General features: G+C 43.7%; 2 protein-coding genes across 3 annotated transcripts in view; both read right to left on the reverse strand.

Moving 5' to 3' along the window:
* The window catches only part of LOC123994629 (metabotropic glutamate receptor 8-like), a 1,038,970-nt gene that overhangs the window by 608,675 nt on the left and 405,892 nt on the right, over positions 1-24,403 (reverse strand). The gene's annotated exons all lie outside the window — the stretch shown is intronic.
* moxd1l (monooxygenase, DBH-like 1, like) lies at positions 11,591-18,915 on the reverse strand. Its single transcript, XM_046297471.1, is given in 13 exon segments — positions 11,591-12,127; positions 12,213-12,321; positions 12,778-12,968; positions 13,071-13,167; positions 14,670-14,761; positions 14,953-15,125; positions 15,340-15,442; positions 15,545-15,700; positions 15,842-15,925; positions 16,431-16,514; positions 16,516-16,584; positions 17,492-17,638; positions 18,359-18,915. Coding segments are annotated over 13 exon segments (1,743 nt in total). The 5' UTR covers positions 18,626-18,915; the 3' UTR covers positions 11,591-11,956.

Genomic DNA, 24,403 nt, shown 5'->3' on the forward strand with positions numbered 1-24,403 from the left:
TTGAAGCATAGCCATTAGCTAGCCAGCTGATTCCCAGTCTAAAAAGCCGGGGCTGCTTTGCTTCGTTCCAGATAGCAGCTGCTACACAGAGATAGAACAATGAGCCAGATAATTCACCGGATGTATGAATGTGAAGTATCCGGTGGGCGTTTCCACTCACATCCAACTAATGGGACGAGAATAAACCCAACAACTGTGGTCAGCAGTGGGGGAATAAGGAGTGAGATGGATTTTTGCCGACATTCAGATAATTTTCTCATCGATGAAACATTTGATCTTCATACTGTTTACGAAACTGAAATCTGTAACAAACAGTGGACTGCGTTTTATAGACTTTACCCTTTGCCAAAGTTATTTTTAAATGTGTCGTTTAGAAGTGCCAGGTCGAATTGAGTTATTGCACACGCACACTTCAAAGTGGGCGTTCCCTAACGGAAATATGCGAGTAAATGCCAATATGATCTCATTAGTTCGTGCTTGTCTCTGCCCACATCCTTGCTTGTTTTTCCCTCTATGACAGATTTTTATAACTATCGTGGGTTAGTTGTACAAATCTTTGGCTGCATATTGCAAAATGACACGCCGAAAGACCGGCTCCTCAAATTCTTCTTCGGTACTATGGCAGTCTGCAAACAAAAGTTAGAGCTGCATTCCCACACCAACTGGACCAGGGATGAAGGGATAAGGGATACATTCACAAATTAAAAGTACATTCCATTACAGGAAGATTAAAAAATTGTTCACAAAAACTAAAAAGTATTATCAGGAAAAATCTTCCCACTCCTTCATTTACATTTTACATTACATTTAAGTCATTTAGCAGACGCTCTTATCCAGAGCGACTTACAAATTGGTGCATTCACCTTATGACATCCAGTGGAACAGTCACTTTACAATAGTGCATCTAAATCTTAAAGGGGGGGGGGGGGGTGAGAGGGAATACTTATCCTATCCTAGGTATTCCTTAAAGAGGTGGGGTTTCAGGTGTCAGTCATTTGATAACTCAAACTTCCCTACTCAGGCTGGGACTACTCGAGACTACTCTTCAGATGTGAAATATTTTAATCCCGGTGCAGAAATAATGATGTTGATCTTTCTAGACTTATTTCAAACTTGAACAGTATCTACTACCATCTCATCTCCACCCGCTCCTTCAGCTATTTCCACAGCCTCCACATAGGAGACCTGATGGATAGCCCTACCTACTGCGACCTTCTTCACCCTTACAGGTACTCCCAATGTGGAGATGCTTTCCATTGCCTGTCCAAGCTGTCCAGCATAGCCACACATTATAACATGGAAGAAAACCCAAACATCCCTTGTCTGTCACAAATACTGAATACAATTATATTTGAACTTACTCTGTCGATTGTGGGGTTGGTTCTTAATCAGGTTAAAATTTGACAAAAAAACACTTGAAACCCGTGAACCCCAAGGGACAGAGGGGGCATTAATAACTTGGTTATTCCAGGAAGGATAGAGAGGAAGGCTCCACACCACTCTCTCTCTTGAGTATCTTATCTTTCTTCTGATGATCTCATTTTGCTCTTTTGTAGCTTTGTTAAGTGTGTGTGTGTTTCCTATCCCTGTTCACTTCTCTCCCTGTAGGTTGTACATACACTCCCTACCCCTTGACTACAACCCTTCTAATTTAGTGTATCCTGCTCGCACAACACGTGGAATTTCTAGTCCCCGTGCAGCGTTTGGAACTGCCGATTTGCGGTCAAGAAGACTGAGTTAATCTCAGCCTATGTTGCCCATCAGTCCCTACACCTTTTGACCCTGACAGAGACATGTATTACCCCAGAGAACACTGCTACTCCACCTGCTCTCTCGTCATCTGACTATGTGTTCTCTCATAGTCCGAGAGCGTCTGATCATTGCCGGGGTTCGCACAGGGCTACTTATTTCTCTTACGTGGAGATTTTCTATTTTCCCACTCTCACCTGTCTATCTCCTCATTTTAATTCCATGCTGTCACTGTCACGTGTCCATTCTATCGCCTACCAGGTTCCTTTGGAGAGTTAAATTAGCTTGACACCTTGATAAGCTGACTTCCTGACGATGGCTCACCACTCATACTGTACTGGGCGAATTCAACCACCCAATGCCTGATTTCAATTAATTTCTTTCCACCTTTTTCTTTTGTACATTGAGACTTGGGGAGTTAAAATGTTTGATGTGTCAAGTATGGGTGAGACGAGTGTTCAGGTTATGGGTGACACAATAGCGAATGACATTTCCCACAGAACCAATACCCAATTTCGAGCCAAATCCACCTTTTGTCCTCCCAGATACAGAAATCCCTTCCTAGAAACATACGGTAGGTAGAAAAATATGAGTGTATATCAGTGTGGAGATGCTTATGGATTGCTTTGATGTTGAATCCCTGTATACTAATATCCCCCATCAGGGAAGCCTAGAAGCCATGGTACACCGTCTTAGTCAACGACCCACTGGTACGCTGTCTTAGTCAGCAACCCACTGTCACACTGTCTTAGTCAACGACCCACTGGTACACTGTCTTAGTCAGCAACCCACTGTCACACTGTCTTAGTCAACAACCTACTGGTACACCGTCTTAGTCAACGACCCACTGGTACACTGTCTTAGTCAACAACCCACTGGCACACTGTCTTAGTCAACAACCCACTGGCACACTGTCTTAGTCAACAACCCACTGGTACACTGTCTTAGTCAACGACCCACTGGTACACCGTCTTAGTCAACGACCCACTGGCACACTGTCTTAGTCAACGACCCACTGGCACACTGTCTTAGTCAACGACCCACTGGTACACCGTCTTAGTCAACGACCCACTGGCACACTGTCTTAGTCAACGACCCACTGGTACACTGTCTTAGTCAACGACCCACTGGCACACCGTCTTAGTCAACGACCCACTGGCACACTGTCTTAGTCAACGACCCACTGGTACACTGTCTTAGTCAACGACCCACTGGCACACTGTCTTAGTCAACAACCCACTGGTACACTGTCTTAGTCAACGACCCACTGGTACACTGTCTTAGTCAACGACCCACTGGTACACTCCCTAGTGCTAACTCTATTGTTGAACTTGCTGAGATTGTTCTGACTAAGAACTTTTTCATGTTTGAAAATGACATGTTCATTCAACAGAAGATAACTGCTATCGGTAGCAAAATGTCACTGAATTATGCAATGTATGTGAGGTTGTTTGAGTAGAATGTGATTTTCAGCCCTAACTATCCATTCTTGTGCCATATCAGACTCTGGAAACAAATTACATATTTGTATCAGGATTAATTAGGGCCGATATCAAGTTTTCATAACAACCGGTAATCTGCATTTTTGGACACCAATTATGGCCGATTACATTGCACACCACGAAGAGACTGCTTGGCAGGCTGACTACCTGTTATGCGAGTGCAGCAAGAGCCAAGGTAAGTTGCTAGCTAGCATTAAACTTATCTTATAAAAACAATCAATCTTAACATAATCACTAGTTATCGACACATGGTTGATGATATTACTAGTTTATCTAGCTCGTCCTGCGTTGCACATAATCGATGAGATACCTGTTAATTTATCATCTAATCACAGCCTACAGGTGATGATTTAACAAGCGCAAAAAGCACTGTCGTTGCACCAATATGTACCTAACCATAAACATCAATGCCTTTCTTAAAATCAATACACATGTACAGTGGGGCAAAAAAGTAATTTAAAAAAAGCCACCAATTGTGCAAGTTCTCCCACTTAAAAAGATTAGAGAGGCCTGTCATTTTCATCATAGGCACACTTCAACTATGACAGACAAAATGTGGAAAAAAAATCCAGAAAATCACATTGTAGGATTGTTAATGAATTTATTTGCAAATTATGGTGGAAAATAAGTATTTGGTCAAGAACAAAAGTTTATCTCAATACTTTGTTATATACCTTTTGTTGGCAATGACAGAAGTCAAACGTTTTCTGTAAGTCTTCACAAGGTTTTCACACACTGTTGCTGGTATTTTGGCCCATTCCTCCATGCAGATCTCCTCTAGAGCAGTGATGTTTTGGGGCTGTTGCTGGGCAACACGGACTTTCAACTCCCTCCAAAGATTTTCTATGGGATTGAGATCTGGAGACTGGCTAGGGCCACTCCAGGACCTTGAAATGATTCTTACGAAGCCACTCCTTTGTTGCCTGGATGGTGTGTTTGGGATCATTGTCATGCTGAAAGACCCAACCACGTTCCATCTTCAATGCCCTTGAGAATGGAAGATTTTCACTCAAAATCTCACGATACATGGCCCCATTCATTCTTTCCTTTACACGGATCAGTCGTCCTGGTCCCTTAGCAGAAAGACAGCCCCAAAGCATGATGTTTCTACCCCCATGCTTCACAGTAGGTATGGTGTTCTTTGGATGCAACTCAGCATTCTTTGTCCTCCAGACACGACGAGTTGAGTTTTTACCAAAAAGTTATATTTTGGTTTCATCTGACCATATGACATTCTCCCAATCTTCTTCTGGATCATCCAAATGCTCTCTAGCAAACTTCAGACGGGCCGGGACATGTACTGGCTTAAGCAGGGGGACACGTCTGGCACTGCAGGATTTGAGTCCCTGGCGGCGTAGTGTGTTACTGATGGTAGGCTTTGTTACTTTGGTCCCAGCTCTCTGCAGGTCATTCACTAGGTCCCCCCGTGTGGTTCTGGGATTTTTGCTCACCGTTCTTGTGATCATTTTGACCCCACGGGGTGAGATCTTACGTGGGGCCCCAGATCGAGGGAGTATCAGTGGTCTTGTCAGTCTTCCATTTCCTAATAATTGCTCCCACAGTTGATTTCTTCAAACATTTACATTACATTTACATTTACATTTAAGTCATTTAGCAGACGCTCTTATCCAGAGCGACTTACAAATTGGTGCATTACCTTATGACATCCAGTAGAACAGTCACTTTACAATAGTGCATCTAAATCTTAAAGGGGGGGGTGAGAAGGATTACTTATCCTATCCTAGGTATTCCTTAAAGAGGTGGGGTTTCAGGTGTCTCCGGAAGGTGGTGATTGACGCCGCTGTCCTGGCGTCGTGAGGGAGTTTGTTCCACCATTGGGGGGCCAGAGCAGCGAACAGTTTTGACTGGGCTGAGCGGGAACTGTACTTCCTCAGTGGTAGGGAGGCGAGCAGGCCAGAGGTGGATGAACGCAGTGCCCTTGTTTGGGTGTAGGGACTGATCAGAGCCTGGAGGTACTGAGGTGCCGTTCCCCTCACAGCTCCGTAGGCAAGCGCCATGGTCTTGTAGCGGATGCGAGCTTCAACTGGAAGCCAGTGGAGAGAGCGGAGGAGCGGGGTGACGTGAGAGAACTTGGGAAGGTTGAACACCAGACGGGCTGCGGCGTTCTGGATGAGTTGTAGGGGTTTAATGGCACAGGCAGGGAGCCCAGCCAACAGCGAGTTGCAGTAATCCAGACGGGAGATGACAAGTGCCTGGATTAGGACCTGCGCCGCTTCCTGTGTGAGGCAGGGTCGTACTCTGCGGATGTTGTAGAGCATGAACCTACAGGAACGGGCCACCGCCTTGTTGTTAGTTGAGAACGACAGGGTGTTGTCCAGGATCACGCCAAGGTTCTTAGCGCTCTGGGAGGAGGACACAATGGAGTTGTCAACCGTGATGGCGAGATCATGGAACGGGCAGTCCTTCCCCGGGAGGAAGAGCAGCTCCGTCTTGCCGAGGTTCAGCTTGAGGTGGTGATCCGTCATCCACACTGATATGTCTGCCAGACATGCAGAGATGCGATTCGCCACCTGGTCATCAGAAGGGGGAAAGGAGAAGATTAATTGTGTGTCGTCTGCATAGCAATGATAGGAGAGACCATGTGAGGTTATGACAGAGCCAAGTGACTTGGTGTATAGCGAGAATAGGAGAGGGCCTAGAACAGAGCCCTGGGGGACACCAGTGGTGAGAGCGCGTGGTGAGGAGACAGATTCTCGCCACGCCACCTGGTAGGAGCGACCTGTCCTTTGACAGCTCTTTGGTCTTGGCCATAGTGGAGTTTGGAGTGTGACTGTTTGAGGTTATGGACAGGTGTCTTTTATACTGATAACAAGTTCAAACAGGTGCCATTAATACAGGTAACAAGTGAAGGACAGAGGAGCCTCTTAAAGAAGAAGTTACAGGTCTGTGAGAGCCAGAAATCTTGCTTGTTTGTAGGTGACCAAATACTTATTTTCCACCATAATTTGCAAATAAATTCATAAAAAAATCCTACAATGTGATTTTCTGGATTCTTTTTCTCATTTTGTCTGTCATAGTTGAAGTGTACCTATGCTGAAAATTACAGGCCTCTCTCATATTTTTAAGTGGGAGAACTTGCACAATTGGTGGATGACTAAATACTTTTTTGCCCACTGTATATCCACTGTATATATTTTTTAACCTGCATATTTAGTTAATATTGCCTGCTAACATGAATTTATTTTAACTAGATAAATTGTGTCACTTCTCTTGCGTTCTGTGCAAGCAGTCGGGGTATATGCAGTAGTTTGGGCTGCCTGGCTCATAGCGAACTGTGTGAAGACCATTTATTCCTAACAAAGACGGTAATTCATTTGCCGGAATTGTACATAATTATGACATAACGTTGAAGGTTGTGCAATGTAACAGCAATATTTAGACTTAGGGATGCCACCCGTTAGATAAAATATGGAACGGTTCAGTATTTCACTGAAAGAATAAACGTTTTGTTTTCGAAATGATAGTTTCCGGATTTTACCATATCTATGACCTAAGGCTCGTATTTCTGTGTGTTATATTATAATTAAGTCTATGATTTGATATTTGATAGAGCAGTCTGACTGAGCGGTGGTAGGCAGCAGCAGGTTTGTAAGCATTCATTCAAACAGTACTTTCCTGCATTTGCCAGCAGCTCTTCGCTGTGCTTCAGGCATTGCGCTGTTTATGACTTCAAGCCTATCAACTCTCAAGATAAGGCAATACTGGCAATACTATAGTGCCTATAAGAACATCCAATAGTCAAAGGTATATGAAATACAAATGCTATAGAGAGAAATAGTCCTATAATTCCTATAATAACTACAACCTAAAACTTCTTACCTGGGAATATTGAAGACTGATGTTGAAAGGAACCACCAGCTTTCATATGTTCTCATGTTCTGAGCAAGGACCATAAACGTTAGCTTTTTTACATGGCAAAAATGACACTTTTACTTTCTTCTCCAACACTTTGTTTTTGCATTATTTAAAGCAAATTGAACATGTTTCATAATTTTTTTGAGACTAAATAGATTTTATTGATGTATTAAGTTAAAATAAAAGTGTTCATCCAGTATTGTTGTAATTGTCATTATTACAAATATATATATATAAAAATCGGCTGATGAATTGGTATCGGCTTTTTTGGTCCTCCAATAATCGGTATTGGTATTAGCGTTGAAAAATCATAATCAGTTGACCTCTAATCAGGACCCTTGACCAGAGAAACCCTACGGCTGCGCATTTCATTGAGTCTCGTCACAACATTAGCTCTTTGAGATACATTGGCATCGAACATGTTTAGACGACTGGGGGGGGGATACTGATAATCTATTATTTAGAAGAGAATTGTATTGGATTCACCATTTGTGTACCATGTCTCCTAGAGGTCTGAACCAAGGGTTCGATATCAGACCATTTCTTACATGAATGTCACTTTGATTTGTCTTGCCATCCACTTGGTATTTTTGTAAATATATATTATTTTCTTGAACTACTACATGTACACATCTCATTGTTATTATATTATTAGAGATGCACAAATAGTTTGTGAAATGGCTAGCTAGTTAGCAGTGGTGCGCACTAATAGCGTTTCAATCGGGGTCGCTCTGAGGACCTTGAAGTAGTATTTCCCCTTGCTCGTGCCACAAAAGACTGTTCACCTACTAATCTCACTGCAACCCCCCTCCAGGTCTTTGATCACTCAGCCCCTACCCAGATGGTCATGCACCATCGCAATCTTTCCTCTCTCTCTCTCCCACTACGCTCCGCTTCTATCCTAGAATTTCTCCCTTCTGCTAAATCCTCCTCCATACTGTCTCTGCCTCTTCAACCTTACTCTCTTCCCTTTCCGCATCCTTTGACTCTCACAGTCTTCTTTAATCCTGACTGGCTCAGTCCTCCCCTACTGCTCCGTGGCTGAGTAACTCATTAAGTACTCACAGAACAGGACTGCAGTCTTCTGAGCGGAAATGACGGAAAACTCCATTTCCGGAGGACCTATCATCCTTCCACTCCCTCCTCTTCCTCTGTATTTACTGCTAAAGCCGCTTTCTATCAATCAACATTTCAAGCCTCTGCCTCCACCCTGGGAAACTGTTCTCAAGGGGTTGGAACCGGTTCAGGGAACAGAACCGAAAACCAATTTTTTCGAGAACAGGATCAGCACTGGAAATGAAAGTGATATACACTGTTCCAGAAAATAACATTTATTTTAAAAGCAAGAAAACCAGTTAGTCACTCAGAAACGTATTCCAGTGTCTTATTCCAGCATAGTCTACTAGCCTACTACTGACATTACAAGCGTGATTCAGAAATTAAGGAGATTTCTTGTTGTTGGTTGAAAAGAATGGATTGACTTTTTCAACGCTGGTAGAGTATACTACATTTCACATTGGATTTATTAACTTCAAAAAGGTAAGATGTGTTATCTATTTTAATTCTGGCGCCGCTGTGCACACACAAGCTTGTTAGCTATCTAGCTAGTTTTGGTCCATCATTAAGCCAACTTTGAAGTTCAATGATATTCAACATTCTTTCATAGAAGCCGGTCCTACGTAATATATACCATTTAGCAGACGCTTTTATCCAAAGCGACTTACAGTCATGTGTGCATACATTCTACGTATGGGTGGTCCCGGGGATCGTAGGTATAACTCTGTGGGCACAATTCAGATAATGCATTTCATAACAACAAGATAACCTCCATCCTCTCTCACTCTCTCCCCACTGGAAAATTTCAGTCACGTCTCTTGCCCTACACTTCTCTGTCCAATGCATGTAAATAGCTTGCCCGCTCCATAGCAAGCTGCTCTATCTGCACTGATTGTGAAGTAATTTAATGTTGAGTTAAATATTTTAAAAATAAAAAATAACAGAAAGGAACAATTTAACTTGTCAATTTTGGGGGTTTGAACCGGTTCAGAACTTTGTTTTGGTATTCGGAACAATGGAACGGAACAAAAAAATATAGAATTATGTATAGAACTAAACGATTGGAAAATAATTTTGGTTCCAGCCCCTGCTCTTCTCCACTTTTTCCTCCTTAATCCTCCACCTCCTCCATCTCTCAGTCCAACTGAGTCCACTGGTCTCATTCACACAGTACTACCTTACGCCTTGACCTCTTTCTCCCCTCTCTCTCCAGATTAAATTCTGTGATTAGTGAAGTCTGGCTGCCCGACAACCTGCCCCCATCCCCTCCTGCCTTCTCCAGACCTCTCTGCAGACCTTCTCACTTCCCTCATCCCTGACCATTGGCTGTGTCCTCTCTGACTTCAAGATGGTCAAAGCCGCTTCCCTCTTCAAGAAACAAACACTCAACCCATATGACATGAAAAACTATAGACCATTATCCCTTATTTATTTTCTTTCCAAAACACTTCAGTGTGCTGTCTATGACCAACTCCTTTGTTATGTCTCTCAGAATGATCTTCACCTTAACCAGTCAGGCTTCAAGGAGGCTTACTCAACTGACACCCCTCTCCATTATGTCACAGAGGCTTTCCGCTCTACCAAAGCTGACTCTCTCTCCTCTGTTCTCATCCTCCTAGATATATCCACTGCCTCGCCACCGTTATCCATCAGATCCTCCTCTCCACCCTCTCAGGACTGGGCATCTCATCTCATCCTGTGTCTGCACCATGGGTTTGTACTACAGGGCTCGGGTTCTAGGCCCTCTCCTCTTTACACTAAGTCACTCTGCTCGATCATATGTCCTCCTCACATGTCCTCCTATCATTGCTATGCAGCAAACACTCTACTTTTCTCATCCTCCCTTTCAGATACTCAGGTAGCAACACACATCTCTGTGTGCCTGCCAAACATCTCAGCATGGATGTCAGCCCACCACCTCAAGCTCAACCTTGATAAGACAGAGCTCCTCTTAAATGCCACCGTGAGGAGGCAGGAATAGCTAGTAGCATTAGCTAGCATGCCTTGGCAAGTTAGCTAGTCTGGTTAACATGCTATGCAGTGTTTATCTAACCTTGTCTCAACAGTCTCATAGAACCAGATCACTGAGGCGAGCCGGACCCTTCTTTGACCAAGTCTGGGAAATTAGGAAAGTGGCGCTTTACCAAGGCAGGCACAGAAGGCAGGTTCCCCACCGAACCTGGCCGACCTCTCCCTTCAAGAGTAGCCTCCCGCAACCGGCGACAATGCACACAAGACCCAGGTTGAGCGAGAGCAGTTTCTGCATGCAACAAGCCCAGGCTAAACAAGACATTTGATCTGACCAAAGACCCAAATCCATCCCGCATCCCACAACTCAGACTCAGCCGAGGGACAGGCCTCCGGGAGAGGACGGTCACTATTGGAAACACCAAGCAGCCGGTGACAATGTGCACGTGAACTGGTTAAAGCAAGGGCAGCCTGAGCATGCACCAAGCCGAGACATACAAAACAACAAACATGAGTATATTTTGTTGATATGGTGTAACCGCATGACTGGGCGCATGGTCGCTAACCTGAACCCGGTTTGTTGGCTTTTGTCGTTTTGTTCGCGTTAGCCATCTCACTCTTTGCTATAGCCAGGCGTAGCAACCTGAAGAATAACTAATTGGTTTGTAGGTAGGAAACTACGAAAACAAAATACAAACTTTATCACGGAACATCCAAAGGGGGGCTCAACCACAAAAGGAGAGTTTAGTTGGAGCAAAGTATGATAAACAAGCAGTCTAAGTAACTGAATTGTTCAGCTCAGCTCATTGTGAAGAGCAAAATTGAAGGAATGAATCAGAGCCTCAGTGTTATCACCTGTGGAAGGCGGGGCTTCTAGCGAGGCACAGTTTTCATTGGCCTTGTCAGGCTTGATTGTAAGTTCAGTCGAGCTCGTGAGAATGCGACTCAACAGTGTTCTATTGAGGTAGCCTAGCGGTGAAGAGTGTTGGGACAGTAACACTGGTTCGAATCCCTGGGACGACAAGGTGGAAAAATATGCTGTTCTCCCAATAGCGACTGCTCCCTGGGCATCAATGACATGGACGTCGATTAAGGCAGCCCCCATAACTTTCTGATTCAGAGGGGTTGGGTTAAATGTGGAAAACACATTTCGGTTGTGCTTCTGACTAGGTATCCCCTTTCCCCTGAAAGGGAACAGATAGACGGAGATAGACGGAGAGAAGTCTATCATTTGGGTCAAGCGACTTGCATCTACCCCTCCTGGCGTGTTCATCATGAACCATGAAGCATCCATGTCTGACGAGATGCCAGAGATGACACCTTTAATCTGTACCTTACTCCACTTAATGAGTCAATATTTTTCTCAGCCACAATGCACGTATGATTTTGATTTTTAGACCAATGAGATAAAACAGAATAGAAGACAGACACAAAGAGAGTCAAGGTGATGAAACACATTTTAATCTAATCACAAAAGTACAAACATATGCAGTAACATTGAATAGACCTACTTTACAGAAATATCATGGAAGCTCCAGGCTAATATTTATTGCCATGAATAAACAAAGACCTGTCATCAAAATCAAAGTTTGGTTGATTTAATGTAGTGCAATCAAAGAGCAATCAATGCTAAATAGGCATAGCCAGTGGCTATTTTGATTAATTCATTGTAATCATTAGAGCATGAATGGGGGGTGGGGTAGATGTATATAATGGACAAAACAAACATTCAGGGACCTACCCAGAGCAGGGCGAAATTTAAAACATATGTTGATGTTTATTCTCATCTTGGCCTGGACGGATTCTTATAGCATTGTCGTCCAGAGCATCAGGAAGACACTTCCAGCAGCAGAGGTCACGACCCAGGAACCGCTTCCTCTGGGGGACATGTTGTAGTTAAATGAATCACTCCTGCAACTCACTGAAAGATTAGCCGTCATGTTGCGGATGTTTCCTTCATACATGGAGTAGTTTTTCTGTAGAAGGAACAAACATGACATGGATGGAGAGGATGTTTTGAAATGACAGCATGAGCATTTTTTTTATTGAGTGGATGCTTACATTGACATCTATGATGAACCCAATCTGAGGAACCCTCTTCATTGTGGCCTCGTGCACGGCAGTAGACGACTGGTCCCAAGCTGCAGTCTTCAACATCTCCTCAATGTTTCTGTGGGGCACACAAAGTCATTCTGGTTTACATGTAACAACTTAATATAATATATGCCATTTAGCAGATACTTTTATCCAAGCGACTTACATTAATATTATTTTACTGCTCTAGGGATGTAATTATTCTTTGGATTACCTTACTTGCTATTATGTATTGATTTACTTATTATTATTTTTCTCACCCTTTAAGTGATGCGCAATGCAGAGAACGCCAGAAGAAGAATTATCATTTAATTACCAGAGTGAATTATGGTAATGTTTGTTTTTGTGTCAATTAATCCCATAAGGGATGGGTTGCCAATTGGTGATTTGACACCTTTTTTCCCATTCATTCATTCATTCATTCATTCATTCATTCATTCATTCATTCGTAACTAGCCACCAAAACAAACAGGCACAGCATCAGTCTAAAAATGTAAATGTGTGAAAACTGTGACAATGTGAAGGCTCTTACTGGTTGACTGTCTTCCCCATCATGGCCATGTATGCATGCATGTCAGGGTGGCTGCAGCAGCTGGTGACGGGGATGGCTGGGTAGTAGAAGACAAAGGCTAGACACATCTCATCAGTGGTGGCCAGCCCTAACTGTGTGATTCCTTTGCGATTGGTTGTGTTATAGGTGCACTCCACAACAATCTCATCGCCCTGCAGTGGGGAAGAGATACTGCTTTAAGAAGGATCTAATGACTAACAATACCACTCATCCATGACACCCATTTGAAATACAGGAAATACGTGGATGCTCACTGGTTTGATGGTCTTAATATTTCCCAGATTGGTGGCCTGCTGCATCTCAAAGTTGAAGTTCTCATCCAAGCCCAGGAAGTCAATCTGCTCTCCATTCCTGTGGAGGTTAGAATCAAGAGCACATCAGCTAATTATCCAGACAATGAGACCATGTACGGGTCATATCATAGGCTGGTATCATGGATCATATTTTGGGCTGTCCTCTCTCCAGGGACACAACTTTGGTTTTAGAATTGGGGGGGGACATATACAGTGGGGCAAAAAAGTATTTAGTCAGCCACCAATTGTGCAAGTTCTCCCACTTAAAAATATGAGAGAGGCCTGTAATTTTCATCACTTCAACTATGACAGACAAAATGAGAGAGAAGAAATACAGAAAATCACATTGTAGGATTTTTTCAGAATTTATTTGCAAATTATGGTGGAAAATAAGTATTTGGTCACCTACAAACAAGAAATATTTCTTGCTCTCACAGACCTGTAACTTCTTTTTAAGAGGCTCCTCTGTCCTCCACTTGTTACTTGTATTAATGGCACCTGTTTGAACTTGTTATCAGTATAAAAGACACCTGTCCACAACCTCAAACAGTCACACTCCAAACTCCACTATGGCCAAGACCAAAGAGCTGCCAAAGGACACCAGAAACAAAATTGTAGACCTGCACCAGGCTGGGAAGACTGAATCTGCAATAGGTAAGCAGCTTGGTTTGAAGAAATCAACTGTAGGAACAATTATTAGGAAATGGAAGACATACAAGACCACTGATAATCTCCCTCGATCTGGGGGTCCACGCAAGATCTCACCCCGTGGGGTTAAAATTATCCCAAGAACGGTGAGCAAAAATCCCAGAACCACACAGGGGGACCTAGTGAATGACCTGCAGAGAGCTGGGACCAAGGGCATTTAAGATGAAACGTGGCTGGGTTTTTCAGCATGACAATGATCCCAAACACACCGCCCGGGCAACGAAGGAGTGGCTTCGTAAGAAGCATTTCAAGGTCCTGGAGTGGCCTAGCCAGTCTCCAGATCTCAACCCCATAGAAAATATTTGGAAAACATCACTGCTCTAGAGGAGATCTGCATGGAGGAATGGGCCAAAATACCAGCAACAGTGTGTGAAAACCTTGTGAAGACTTACAGAAAACGTTTGACCTCTGTCATTGCCAACAAAGGGTATATAACAAAGTATTGAGAAACTATTGTTTTTGACCAAATACTTATTTTCCACCATAATTTGCAAATAAATTCATTAAAAATCCTACAATGTGATTTTCTCCCCTCATTTTGTCTGTCATAGTTGAAGTGTACCTATGATTAAAATTACAGGCCTCTCATCTTTTTAAGTGGGATAACTTGCACAATTGGTGGCTGACTAAATACTTTTTTGCTCCAATGTATATATGTATATATATAAATAAAAAGTATATATTTGTTTGTTTTTTCCAGTCGGATAAACACCCAACCACTCGGAGGAGTCCTCATGGTCCTAAAGCGCACCGTTGCCCTGTATCACATTCCAATGATAGAACTGGGGGGTAACAAAAATGAAATTTCAGAATTTCCCAAGTATAAGTTACGACCCCGCTGCTCTCTCTCACCTGATGTGGCCAGCTTGCACCTTCCTCCCAGCCAGGTGAGTGTGCAGTGCCACGGAGAACACAGAGAGGTCAGGGACAGGGTCAGGCATGATCTGGGGAAAGACAGAAAGCGGGCTCATTTTGAACAAAATCCTGTTTTGTTGAATTCAGAGATGGCTATGCATAGTATACCAGAAAGGAAAGAGCAAGCTGGCGCTTTCCTTTTTTGACGACAATCTGCTCTACAATGTCATCAAATTCAACCATCCTTCTTCCATCTAGTGCCAAAGGGCACTGAACGTACGTCTGAGAAGTGTGATGTGTTGCAGAGGCCGTAGCTGTGGAATGCTGTGGCATTGGGAGGGATGGCGTAGCCCCAGCCAATGGCCACCATTAGGCCTGTAGTCATGATGCCCACGTCATGCTGCCTGAGCTGGGCAGTGTAGTACAGCCTCAGGCCTGAGCTATCCCTCCGGCCTGCAGGGGGAGACAGAGGAGAAGACATGATGATGAGGGCTTTAGATGATCGCTAAATTCAATCCAAGTCTTGGAGAACCTCAGGGTGTGCAGGCTTTGTTCTGTTCAAGGACTAGCACATGGTTCACCTTTCATCAAGATTGGAGCAGGGTAAACCTGTTAATCCTGTGTTAGTGGATTGGAACATTTTAATTATTAGCTAGTGAATGGTTACCTGCTTGTTGGGCCAGGTTGTTGTAGTGAATTTCCAGCCTGTAGAACTCATCATTATTCTGTCCTCCAATAGGAATCCCAGCTATTTCTGGAAGCTCAAAAGCCTGGAATGGAGAAGACAATGTAGAGACAGAGATCAGACTAGCATGTGTGTTCATGCATGCATGTGTGTATATTAATGTTTTCAGAAGGGGGCAGTCTCTCACCCCTCCTCCCACCCCCCAGGCAGACACCACTCTGATGCATTCCTCCCCTGATCCTTCCGTGTAGCATTTCTTCTCGTAGGTCTGGTTCACAGAGGAGGGGCAGCCATAGAGAAGCATGTGGTGGACCAGGTCCAGGTGCTCAATCACCGGCTCAATCTGAGCGACAGGGAGAGAGAAGGAGGCATAGAGAGGAGACGCAGGGAGAGGAAGAGATGACTCCAATGACAAATGATGCAATGCAACATATGATGTAATTGCAAAATGATTAGACCAGGAAATGAGAGAGGGCTCATTTACCCGATAGATATGATGTTTGCCGTTGAGCTTTGGCACCTTCATGACTTTGCAGTGGTAGTATGTACGTTCGGCAGGGACAGTAAGCTGCAATGGGAGAAGGACTCGTGTTAACGATGCAGTCCGGGATCTTAAGTACAACAGATTTGTAACATATTGTATGAATTGGATTCATAACCTATCATACGAATTGCAAAGAAAATAACAGATGATAATAAGAATTTGCAGGACATAACATTTCATACAAAACGGATGAAGTAGTACACAAAAAACAAGGACCCGCCTTGGCTCGTGAGCACCACTTTGAAAACTACTGGCTGAAATTATACAGAAGTTCTGGAGCACCACTTTACTAGTATAAGTGTTGCCAGTCCATTCTGTTCCACAGTCACATGTTGTAGCCTAAAGATACCACCTCCTGTATATTCAATATCACAATATTAACTCAAATTAATTTCATTCAATCATCTTTGACCTGTTCCACCCCAGGAGTAAAGTAAAATATTTGACTTCAAACTAAAAGTCCTGCTGTGCCTGATCTAGAGGAAATAGATGATTCCCCTTCAGGACATGTGTGTGAGGTCACTCTTACATTCTCCACAACGAAGTCTAGATAGTTGCTTTCTGCGGGTCTGGATCTGGGCATGAACTTGAGTAGATTGACCTCCTTGGTCCCCCCTTCTATTGGCATGGTACGTTATGTCATCAGATGTACCATAGGCATAGATCAGCTTCACTGGACTGTTCTATGAGAAGGATGGAACAAAACAACATCAATTGACATAAAACATACACAAATCACAGAGTGAGGACTAGATGTGAAGAAAAGGCCTCGAAGCCAGTAGACACTTAGTAGGGCCTGCATAATTTAGTGGCATTGGTGTTTTGACACTTCTTATGGCACCATTGTCTTTATTAATGCTGTTTTTTTGTAAACCATCTAGGGTTACAACTGCTCAATTTTGAAAATGTTTGCCTGCCTCCCTGTGTTTAGGCCATTGTTCCAATCCCCCTGATTAATTGTGTTGAATTACTCTAAATAAAATAATCAGTAGGTGCATGTAAACCAGAGATGGTCTCCAGAGTGCTTTCAAAGAGCAGGTACATTAGATTGAACACACTGAACAGACGATAAATTAATCCAGGGATTAGGAGGAAACTGGAGCTTTGCATGGAGGCCTGTTGTGAGATTATGAGACGATGTAAAAGTACAAACAATGAAGTACAACAATGAAATGCCAGACCACAATAGTGTAAAAAGATTGTGGTCCAAACAATGGAACGTATCACACCTTAATCTCGGCATTGAACCATGGGAACGGCCATAGGAGCAGATCTTATTTCTCAGGGGTGTGAGCGCCTGAAGGCCATACCATTATTACCATGGCAACAGACGGGGAAAGGATATTTTGGCCCATCATCACTTGAGAAACTAACTAACTCTAGGTGTTATTAAAGAACACATTTATTTAGGTTAAAAAGGAACAACTCTCAAAACCGGCTTAGGTTGCTTAGATATTTGTAAACTAACCTTTTATGAATAGAAATAGTCAATCATGATAACGGAACATGATTTTCCTCTTCAATCCTTTCAAGACTTTTAGTACAGATGACTTGTTAACAGTTTGTGTCTGTGTGAAAACGTTGACTTACGGTGATGTGGAAGTCTTCCTCGTCACAAGACTGGATGGGCCTCCTGAAGGTCATGGTGGTTTGACCATCTGCCTCGGTCAGGGACAGGAGGGTGTAGCTCTGTTTCTTATCCACCAGGGGAAATGAGTTCCCTGTGGCATGATAATCCTGAAAGAGAGACAACACAGAAATACTGAAGTTATCTGGAGTCTATATGAAACTTAATAGAGTTCTGTGTTGTTAAACAAAAATGTTGTGGCATTTCTGAAGGAGCAACACATTCACAGGTAACTTTAAATAGTAATTTAATCTTCCGACGGTTTGCAGGTGTTGAAAACCAATACACCTACAACTCCTACTTCTTTGGGTCGGCAGGTAGCACGTTAGTCCGGTAACCCGAAAGGTATAAATATGTCATTCTGCCCCTGAACAAGTCAGTTAACCCATTGTAGGCCGTCATTGCAAATAAGAATTTGTTCTTCCCTAGTTAAATAAAGGTAAAAATAAACTCCATATGACAAGATCAGTGTTCCCCAACAGCGCACATTTTTGCTGTAGCACCGGACAATCACACCTGATTCAACTTTTCAACTAATCAAGTCCTTAATGAGTTGAATCAGATGAGCTTGTCCAGGGCAACAACAAAAGTGTGTGCTGTTGGGGGTACTTGAGGACTGGAGTTGGGAAACACTGAACTAGATAATCATGATTACTGCTACTACTATAGCCACTTCACTGTTACAGTAGCCTACTTCTATCCCTACAATATAACTACTGCTATTCCTGCACGTAACAGAACAACAACTACTACAATACATTACCACTCATTCTCTTGTGTCTAATAGTAATAGATTAGAAACTAGAATAACAGGTTAATAGTTTAGATACCATGAAATAGGTGCCATTTGGTCCGAACCCTCCCATAACGATGTCCGATGCAGCCATGTCTCCATTTGGGCTGAACCCGAATCCCAGCCAGCCAGTGGTCTTAACGGTCAGCTGGAACATGATGGTGCCCTGGATCTCACTGAACCCCCACTTCAGGATGACGTTACTGTCTGCGTCAAGGTTGTCCATGAAGGGCATGAGTGGGTCCTGCTGTGCCCCTGTCCCTGGAGGCCAAGCCAGGAGCAGGGAGAGAAGTAGAGGGATCATACTGTCTTGTCACCCTCAGATAGACCCTGAGACCTCTACCTGCTGAGAGACACACACTTCCAAACAAACAGCTGTCTCTAGCTACGGAGCACCGCTAAGATTCTGATACACACTCACTCACTCAAACAACAGAGTCCTACAGGGTCGCTACACGCTCACACACACTCCCTAACTCTAACTTATCTCAGATGTTCTCTCCCCTTTTTACCACCCTCCTCTCCTCCTCCTGGGTCCTTCCTACCTCCTCCTTCCTTCCTCATATAAACCTGTTCCCACATCTCCCTCCTGCCGAAATGACACTGTCAGTGGATTACTGGTCCTGAGTCTGGAGTCATATACTGTGGGAGTGATATATGATACGAGGAGGAGAGGAGGGATGCCTTTGATTTGGAGTTGGGGAACAGGTGAACAGTTCTGTATGTTTTGATCCAAAAGAATGGAAGGAATCCCAACAAACATGTTCACATTGGGACAATGTGTAGGCTCCACACATTGGGCCAATGCACCGTTCCACATTGCACCCAAGGCATGAGCCGAGTGTGGGAAACCCATATCTGGTGAGGGCAGCCCCCATCTTTTCTCAGTAAACATGCCCACATTAGCACTGTACAGAATTCCGCCTCCTGGACATTATGGGCATACGGTGTTTCTAGCCTCTGATTGGCCAGTTGGTCCGACCCATGCTCTTACAAGGGTATAAATAGATCCCAGTCCCCGACCGTCCTTTGTCCCTGTGTGATTTGTTGTGAGAGCATGGTCAGACTTATGCCTTTGGGATGTGTAGAAAAACACAAGTTCACTATTGTTGGTAGCATTGTTATTATTGCAGTGTGTGCTAGCTTAGCTTAGGGTTTATTTAGTTACTCCTTGTTGTTATTGTGTTATTGTTACCTTCGAAACAAAGTCGTTTGATATTGGGGACGCTGACGTAGATAGATGAAGTTAACAAGCTAGCTAGTTTCATAATTATCTCCATCACGGTATGGTATTTGGTCACTGTATGGGCTGGTATTTGCTAGTGTGATATATTACTGCTTCTCTGATTTGGCCATGAGAATGTTGTCATGGCGTTGATATTTTCCACGGCAAACTAAATTGTGTTAAGCCATAAGCACAGCTGGTTCTCTAAAAACAACTAGCTAACTCAGGAACGCTTAACTCCGTTCTCTTATATTGAGGCGTTTCGGAAAGTATTCAGACCCCTTGACTTTTTCCACATTTTGTTACGTTACAGCTTTATTCTAAAATTGATACAATTATTTTATTCCCCTCATCAATCTACACACAATACACCATAATGACAAAGTGAAAGCAGGTTTTTAGAAATTGTTGCAAATTAAATCAAATTAAAAACAGAAATACTTTATTTACATGAGTGCTCAGACCCTTTGCTATGAGACTCGTATTTGAGCTCAGGTGCATCCTGTTTCCATTGATTGCTATGTAGAGTAGGCAGACAGACATTGAGGCATTCAGTTATTCAGTTACTGTTTGATTGAATGTTAGACTGGGAAAAACGAGTGACCTAAGCGACTTTGAGTGCCAGGAGTGCCAGTTCCAGTATCTAAGAAATGGATGGCCTCCTGGGCCTTTCACGCACGACAGTGTCTAGGGTTTACAGAGAATGGTACGACAAACAAAAAACATCCAGTCAGCAGCAGTCCTGTGGGCGAAAAAAGCTAGTTGATGAGAGAATGGCAAGAATCTTTCAAGCTAAGAGGTGGGCCACAAACAGGCAAAAACGGTGCAGTACAAGAATGGTGTGCAGAATGGCATCTCGGAACACACAACTCGTCGGTCCTTGTCACGGATGGGCTATTGCAGCAGACAACCACACCGGGTTCCACTCCTATCAGTTTAAAACAAGAAGACGAGGCTCCAGTGGGAACGCGATCACCAACACTGGACAACTGAGGAGTGGAAAAACATCACCTGGAAATCTCAGTTCCTGTTACATCATGCAGTCAGGATTTGGCGTAAGCAGCTTAAGTCCATGGCCCCATCCTGCCTGGTGTCAACAGTACAGGCTGGTGGTGTAATGGTATGGGGAATATATTCCTGGCACACATTAGGTCCCTTGACACCAATTGAGCAACATGTCCATGCCCCAAAGAATTCAGGTTGTTCTGGATGAAACCTGGCCCACCCGGTACTAATTAATAAACTTGCCACTGAATGTATATCAATATAAGAGAACAGAGGTGAGCATTCCTCAGCTAACATCTAGCTAGTTAGACCTGTTTACAGTGAAGAAAGGGTCCCGAGGATCCCCATTGTTTTTTGTTGTATACTTGCCTGTGAAAGTGATTATCTAACTAAATCACCGTTTGAACAGGTTGTTGGTGAGTGGAGGAGGTCTTTTGTTATATTTTAGCTAAAATGGTGTTGCAGCTGGTAACGCACGTACATTATTATTTCTGTTACAATCATATACATAACATAGATATCCATAGCCTACACATTTGTATGATAGCTAGCTAAATCTATCCAGCTGGGCTGTTGGATAGAGCTACAAAGGGAAGCACAACCGAGAGCTGCCCAGTGACACGAGCCTACCAGACGAGCTGAATAACTTCTGTGCTCACTTCGAGGCAAGTAACACTGAAACATACATGAGAGCATCAGCTGGTCTGGATGACTGTGTGATCACGCTCTCAGCAGCCGATGTGTAAACAGGTCAACATTCACAAAGCTGCGGGGCCAGACAGATTACCAGGGCGTGTATTCTGAACATGGCGGACTAACATGGCAGACCACCATAGTCCCTGTGCACAAGAACACTAAAGTAACCTACCTAAATGACTACCGACCCGTAGCACGTCTGTAGCCATGAAATGCTTTGAAAGACTGGTCATGGCTCACATCAACACCAATATCCCAGACCCAGAAACCCTAGACCCACTCCAATTTGCATACCGCACCAACAGATCCACAGATGATGAAATCTCTATTGCACTTCACACTGCTCTTTTCCACCTGGACAAAAGGAACATCTGTGTGAGAATGCTATTCATTGACTACAGTCCAGCGTTCAACACCATAGTGCCCTCAAAGCTCATCACTAAGCTAAGGATCCTGGGACTAAACAACTCCCTCTACAACTGGATCCTGGACTTCCTGACGTGCCGCCCCCAGGTGGTAAGGGTAGGGAACAACACATCCGCTACGCTGATCCTCAACACAGGGGCCTCTCAGGGGTGCGTGCTCAGTCTCCTCCTGTACTCCCTGTTCACTCAGGACTGCACGGCCAGGCACAACTCCAACACCATCATTGAGTTTGCTGATGACACAACAGTGGTAGGCGTAATCACCGACAATGATTAAACAGCCTATAGGGAGGAGGTCAGAGACCTGACCGTGTGGTGTAAGGACAACAACCTCTCCCTCAACGTGATCAAGACAAAGGAGATGATTGTGGACTACAGGAAAAGGAGGACCGAGCACCCCCCCCTTTGTCATTGATGGGGCTCTAGTGGAGCAGGTTGAGAGCTTCAAGTTCCTTGGTGTCCATATCACCAACAAAATAACATGGTCCAAGAACATCAAGACAATCGTGGAGAGGGCACGACAAAATCTATTGCCCCTTAAGAGACTGAAAATATTTGGCATGGGTCCTCAGATCCTCAAAAGGTTTTACAGCTGCACCATCGAGAGCACCCTGACAGGTTGCATCACTGCCTGATATGGCAACTGCTCGGCCTCTGACCACAAGGCACTACCGAGGATAGTGCGTACGGCCCAGTACATCACCAGGGCCATGCTTCCTGCCATTCAGGACCTCTGTACCAGGCGGTGTCAGAGGAAGGCCCTAAAAATTGTCAAAGACTCCAGCAACCCTATTCAAGTGGTACCGCAAGTCTAGGTCCAAGAGGCTTCTAAACAGCTTCTAACACATATGGTAACCATAAATCATGTAGTAACCATAAAAGTGTTAAACAAATCAAAATATATTTTATATTTGAGATTCTTCAAAGTAGCCACCCTTTGCCTTGATGACAGAGGATGGAAGTTCAGTATGTAGCTAGATGTAGAAGGCAAATGTTAGCTACAGTAGCTAACATTGCCCATGAATGGAAGAGAGGCTTGCGAGCAAGCATTTTAGCCAGGTAGCCTAGGACAACAAAAAATAAAAGTGTGTACAATATGACAGGGTGATAGACCGTTTCGTGAACAGGAAAGAGAGGAGGATGGCATTGGCGTTTCTCTACAATTAGGGTGAGTCAACTTGCTACCTGCATGTACTGTAACGGTGTTCTTCGTTTGTTGAAAGAGAGTCGGACCGAAATGCAGCGTGGTGGTTACTCATGTCTTTAATGAAGAGAAATGACGATACATGAAATAACTTATAGATACAAAAACAACAAACAGAACGTGAAACCTAATTACAGTCTATCTGGTGAACACTACACAGAGACAGGAACAATCACCCACGAAATACACAGTGAACCCCGGCTACCTAAATACGGTTCCCAATCAGAGACAACGAGAATCACCTGACTCTGATTGAGAACCGCCTCAGGCAGCCAAGCATATGCAACACCCCTACTCAGCCGCAATCCCAATACTACAAAACCCCAATACGAAATACCACAAAATAAACCCATGTCACACCCTGGCCTGACCAAATATATAACGAAACACTAAACACTATGACCAAGGCGTGACATGAACGCACACGCACACACAAACACACACGCACACAGAAATTAGAACCATGGACAGCCACATCATATTTAGCTTTCAGTTGATTGGAATAAATTGTTTATGGTATCCTTAGTTGTCGCTGTATTAGACTAAGCAGAGGTGACTTGATAATGTTGAAATGTTGAAGTTGAAATGGTGCTGGAATAGTGGAGGCAGCTCTCGTTTTCATTGCAACTTGCCGTAACTGTCATGTTTTGTCATAGATTGTCATGTCTTGTCCCTGTGCTTTCTCTTCTATTCGTTTCCCCCTGCTGGTCTTATTAGGTTCTTTCCCTCTCTCTATCCCTCTCTCTCTCTCTATCGTTCCGTTCCTGCTCCCAGCTGTTCCTCATTCGTCCTAACTACCTCGTTTACTCTTTCACACCTGTCCCCTATTTTGCCCTCTGATTAAGTCCCTATTTCTCTCTCTGTTTCTGCTTCTGTCCTTGTCGGATCCTTGTTTGATGTTTTCTGTTCGCTGTGTACTGGTTCCGTCCTGTCGTGTTTTTGCCTTCATCAGATGCTGCGTGTGAGCAGGTGTCTCTGTCAGCTACGGCCTACGCCTACCCGAAGCGACCTGCAGTCTGTGGCCGCTTCTCCTGTTATTCCCCTCTACAGACTAGAGGATTTCTGTTATTCCCCGTTTGGACATTTCCTGTTAAGGATTCAGGATTTGTCGTTTTCTGTTTGGACTTGAATAAACTCTGTTTCTGTTAAAGTCGCTTTTGGGTCCTCACTCACCTGCATAACAGTAACCCTGTGGTTCTCAATCAATAGTTGTTTAGACCTGCCTAAAATAAATAATGGATTTATTGTGATGGTGTATATTCAACTGATTTAATAGACTTTTAAAATGTAGATGTTCCAAAAGGTGTGCATCAACATTTGTATGAGGCTTGTAGGTGTGAAGGCCTGGATATGCTAAACATGTTTATGTTAGTATGTTAGTTAGTCTTTTGCAATATAATAACCGGCTGACAATTTCATGACTACCACAGCCCTACTCTGAGCTCCTTGACTACCCGGGTAAACAATGACTACCACAGCCCTACTCTGAGCTCCTTGACTACCTGGGTAAACAATGACTACCACAGC

The sequence above is a fragment of the Oncorhynchus gorbuscha genome, linkage group LG14, assembly GCF_021184085.1.
Source record: "Oncorhynchus gorbuscha isolate QuinsamMale2020 ecotype Even-year linkage group LG14, OgorEven_v1.0, whole genome shotgun sequence".
Lineage (NCBI taxonomy): Eukaryota > Metazoa > Chordata > Actinopteri > Salmoniformes > Salmonidae > Oncorhynchus > Oncorhynchus gorbuscha.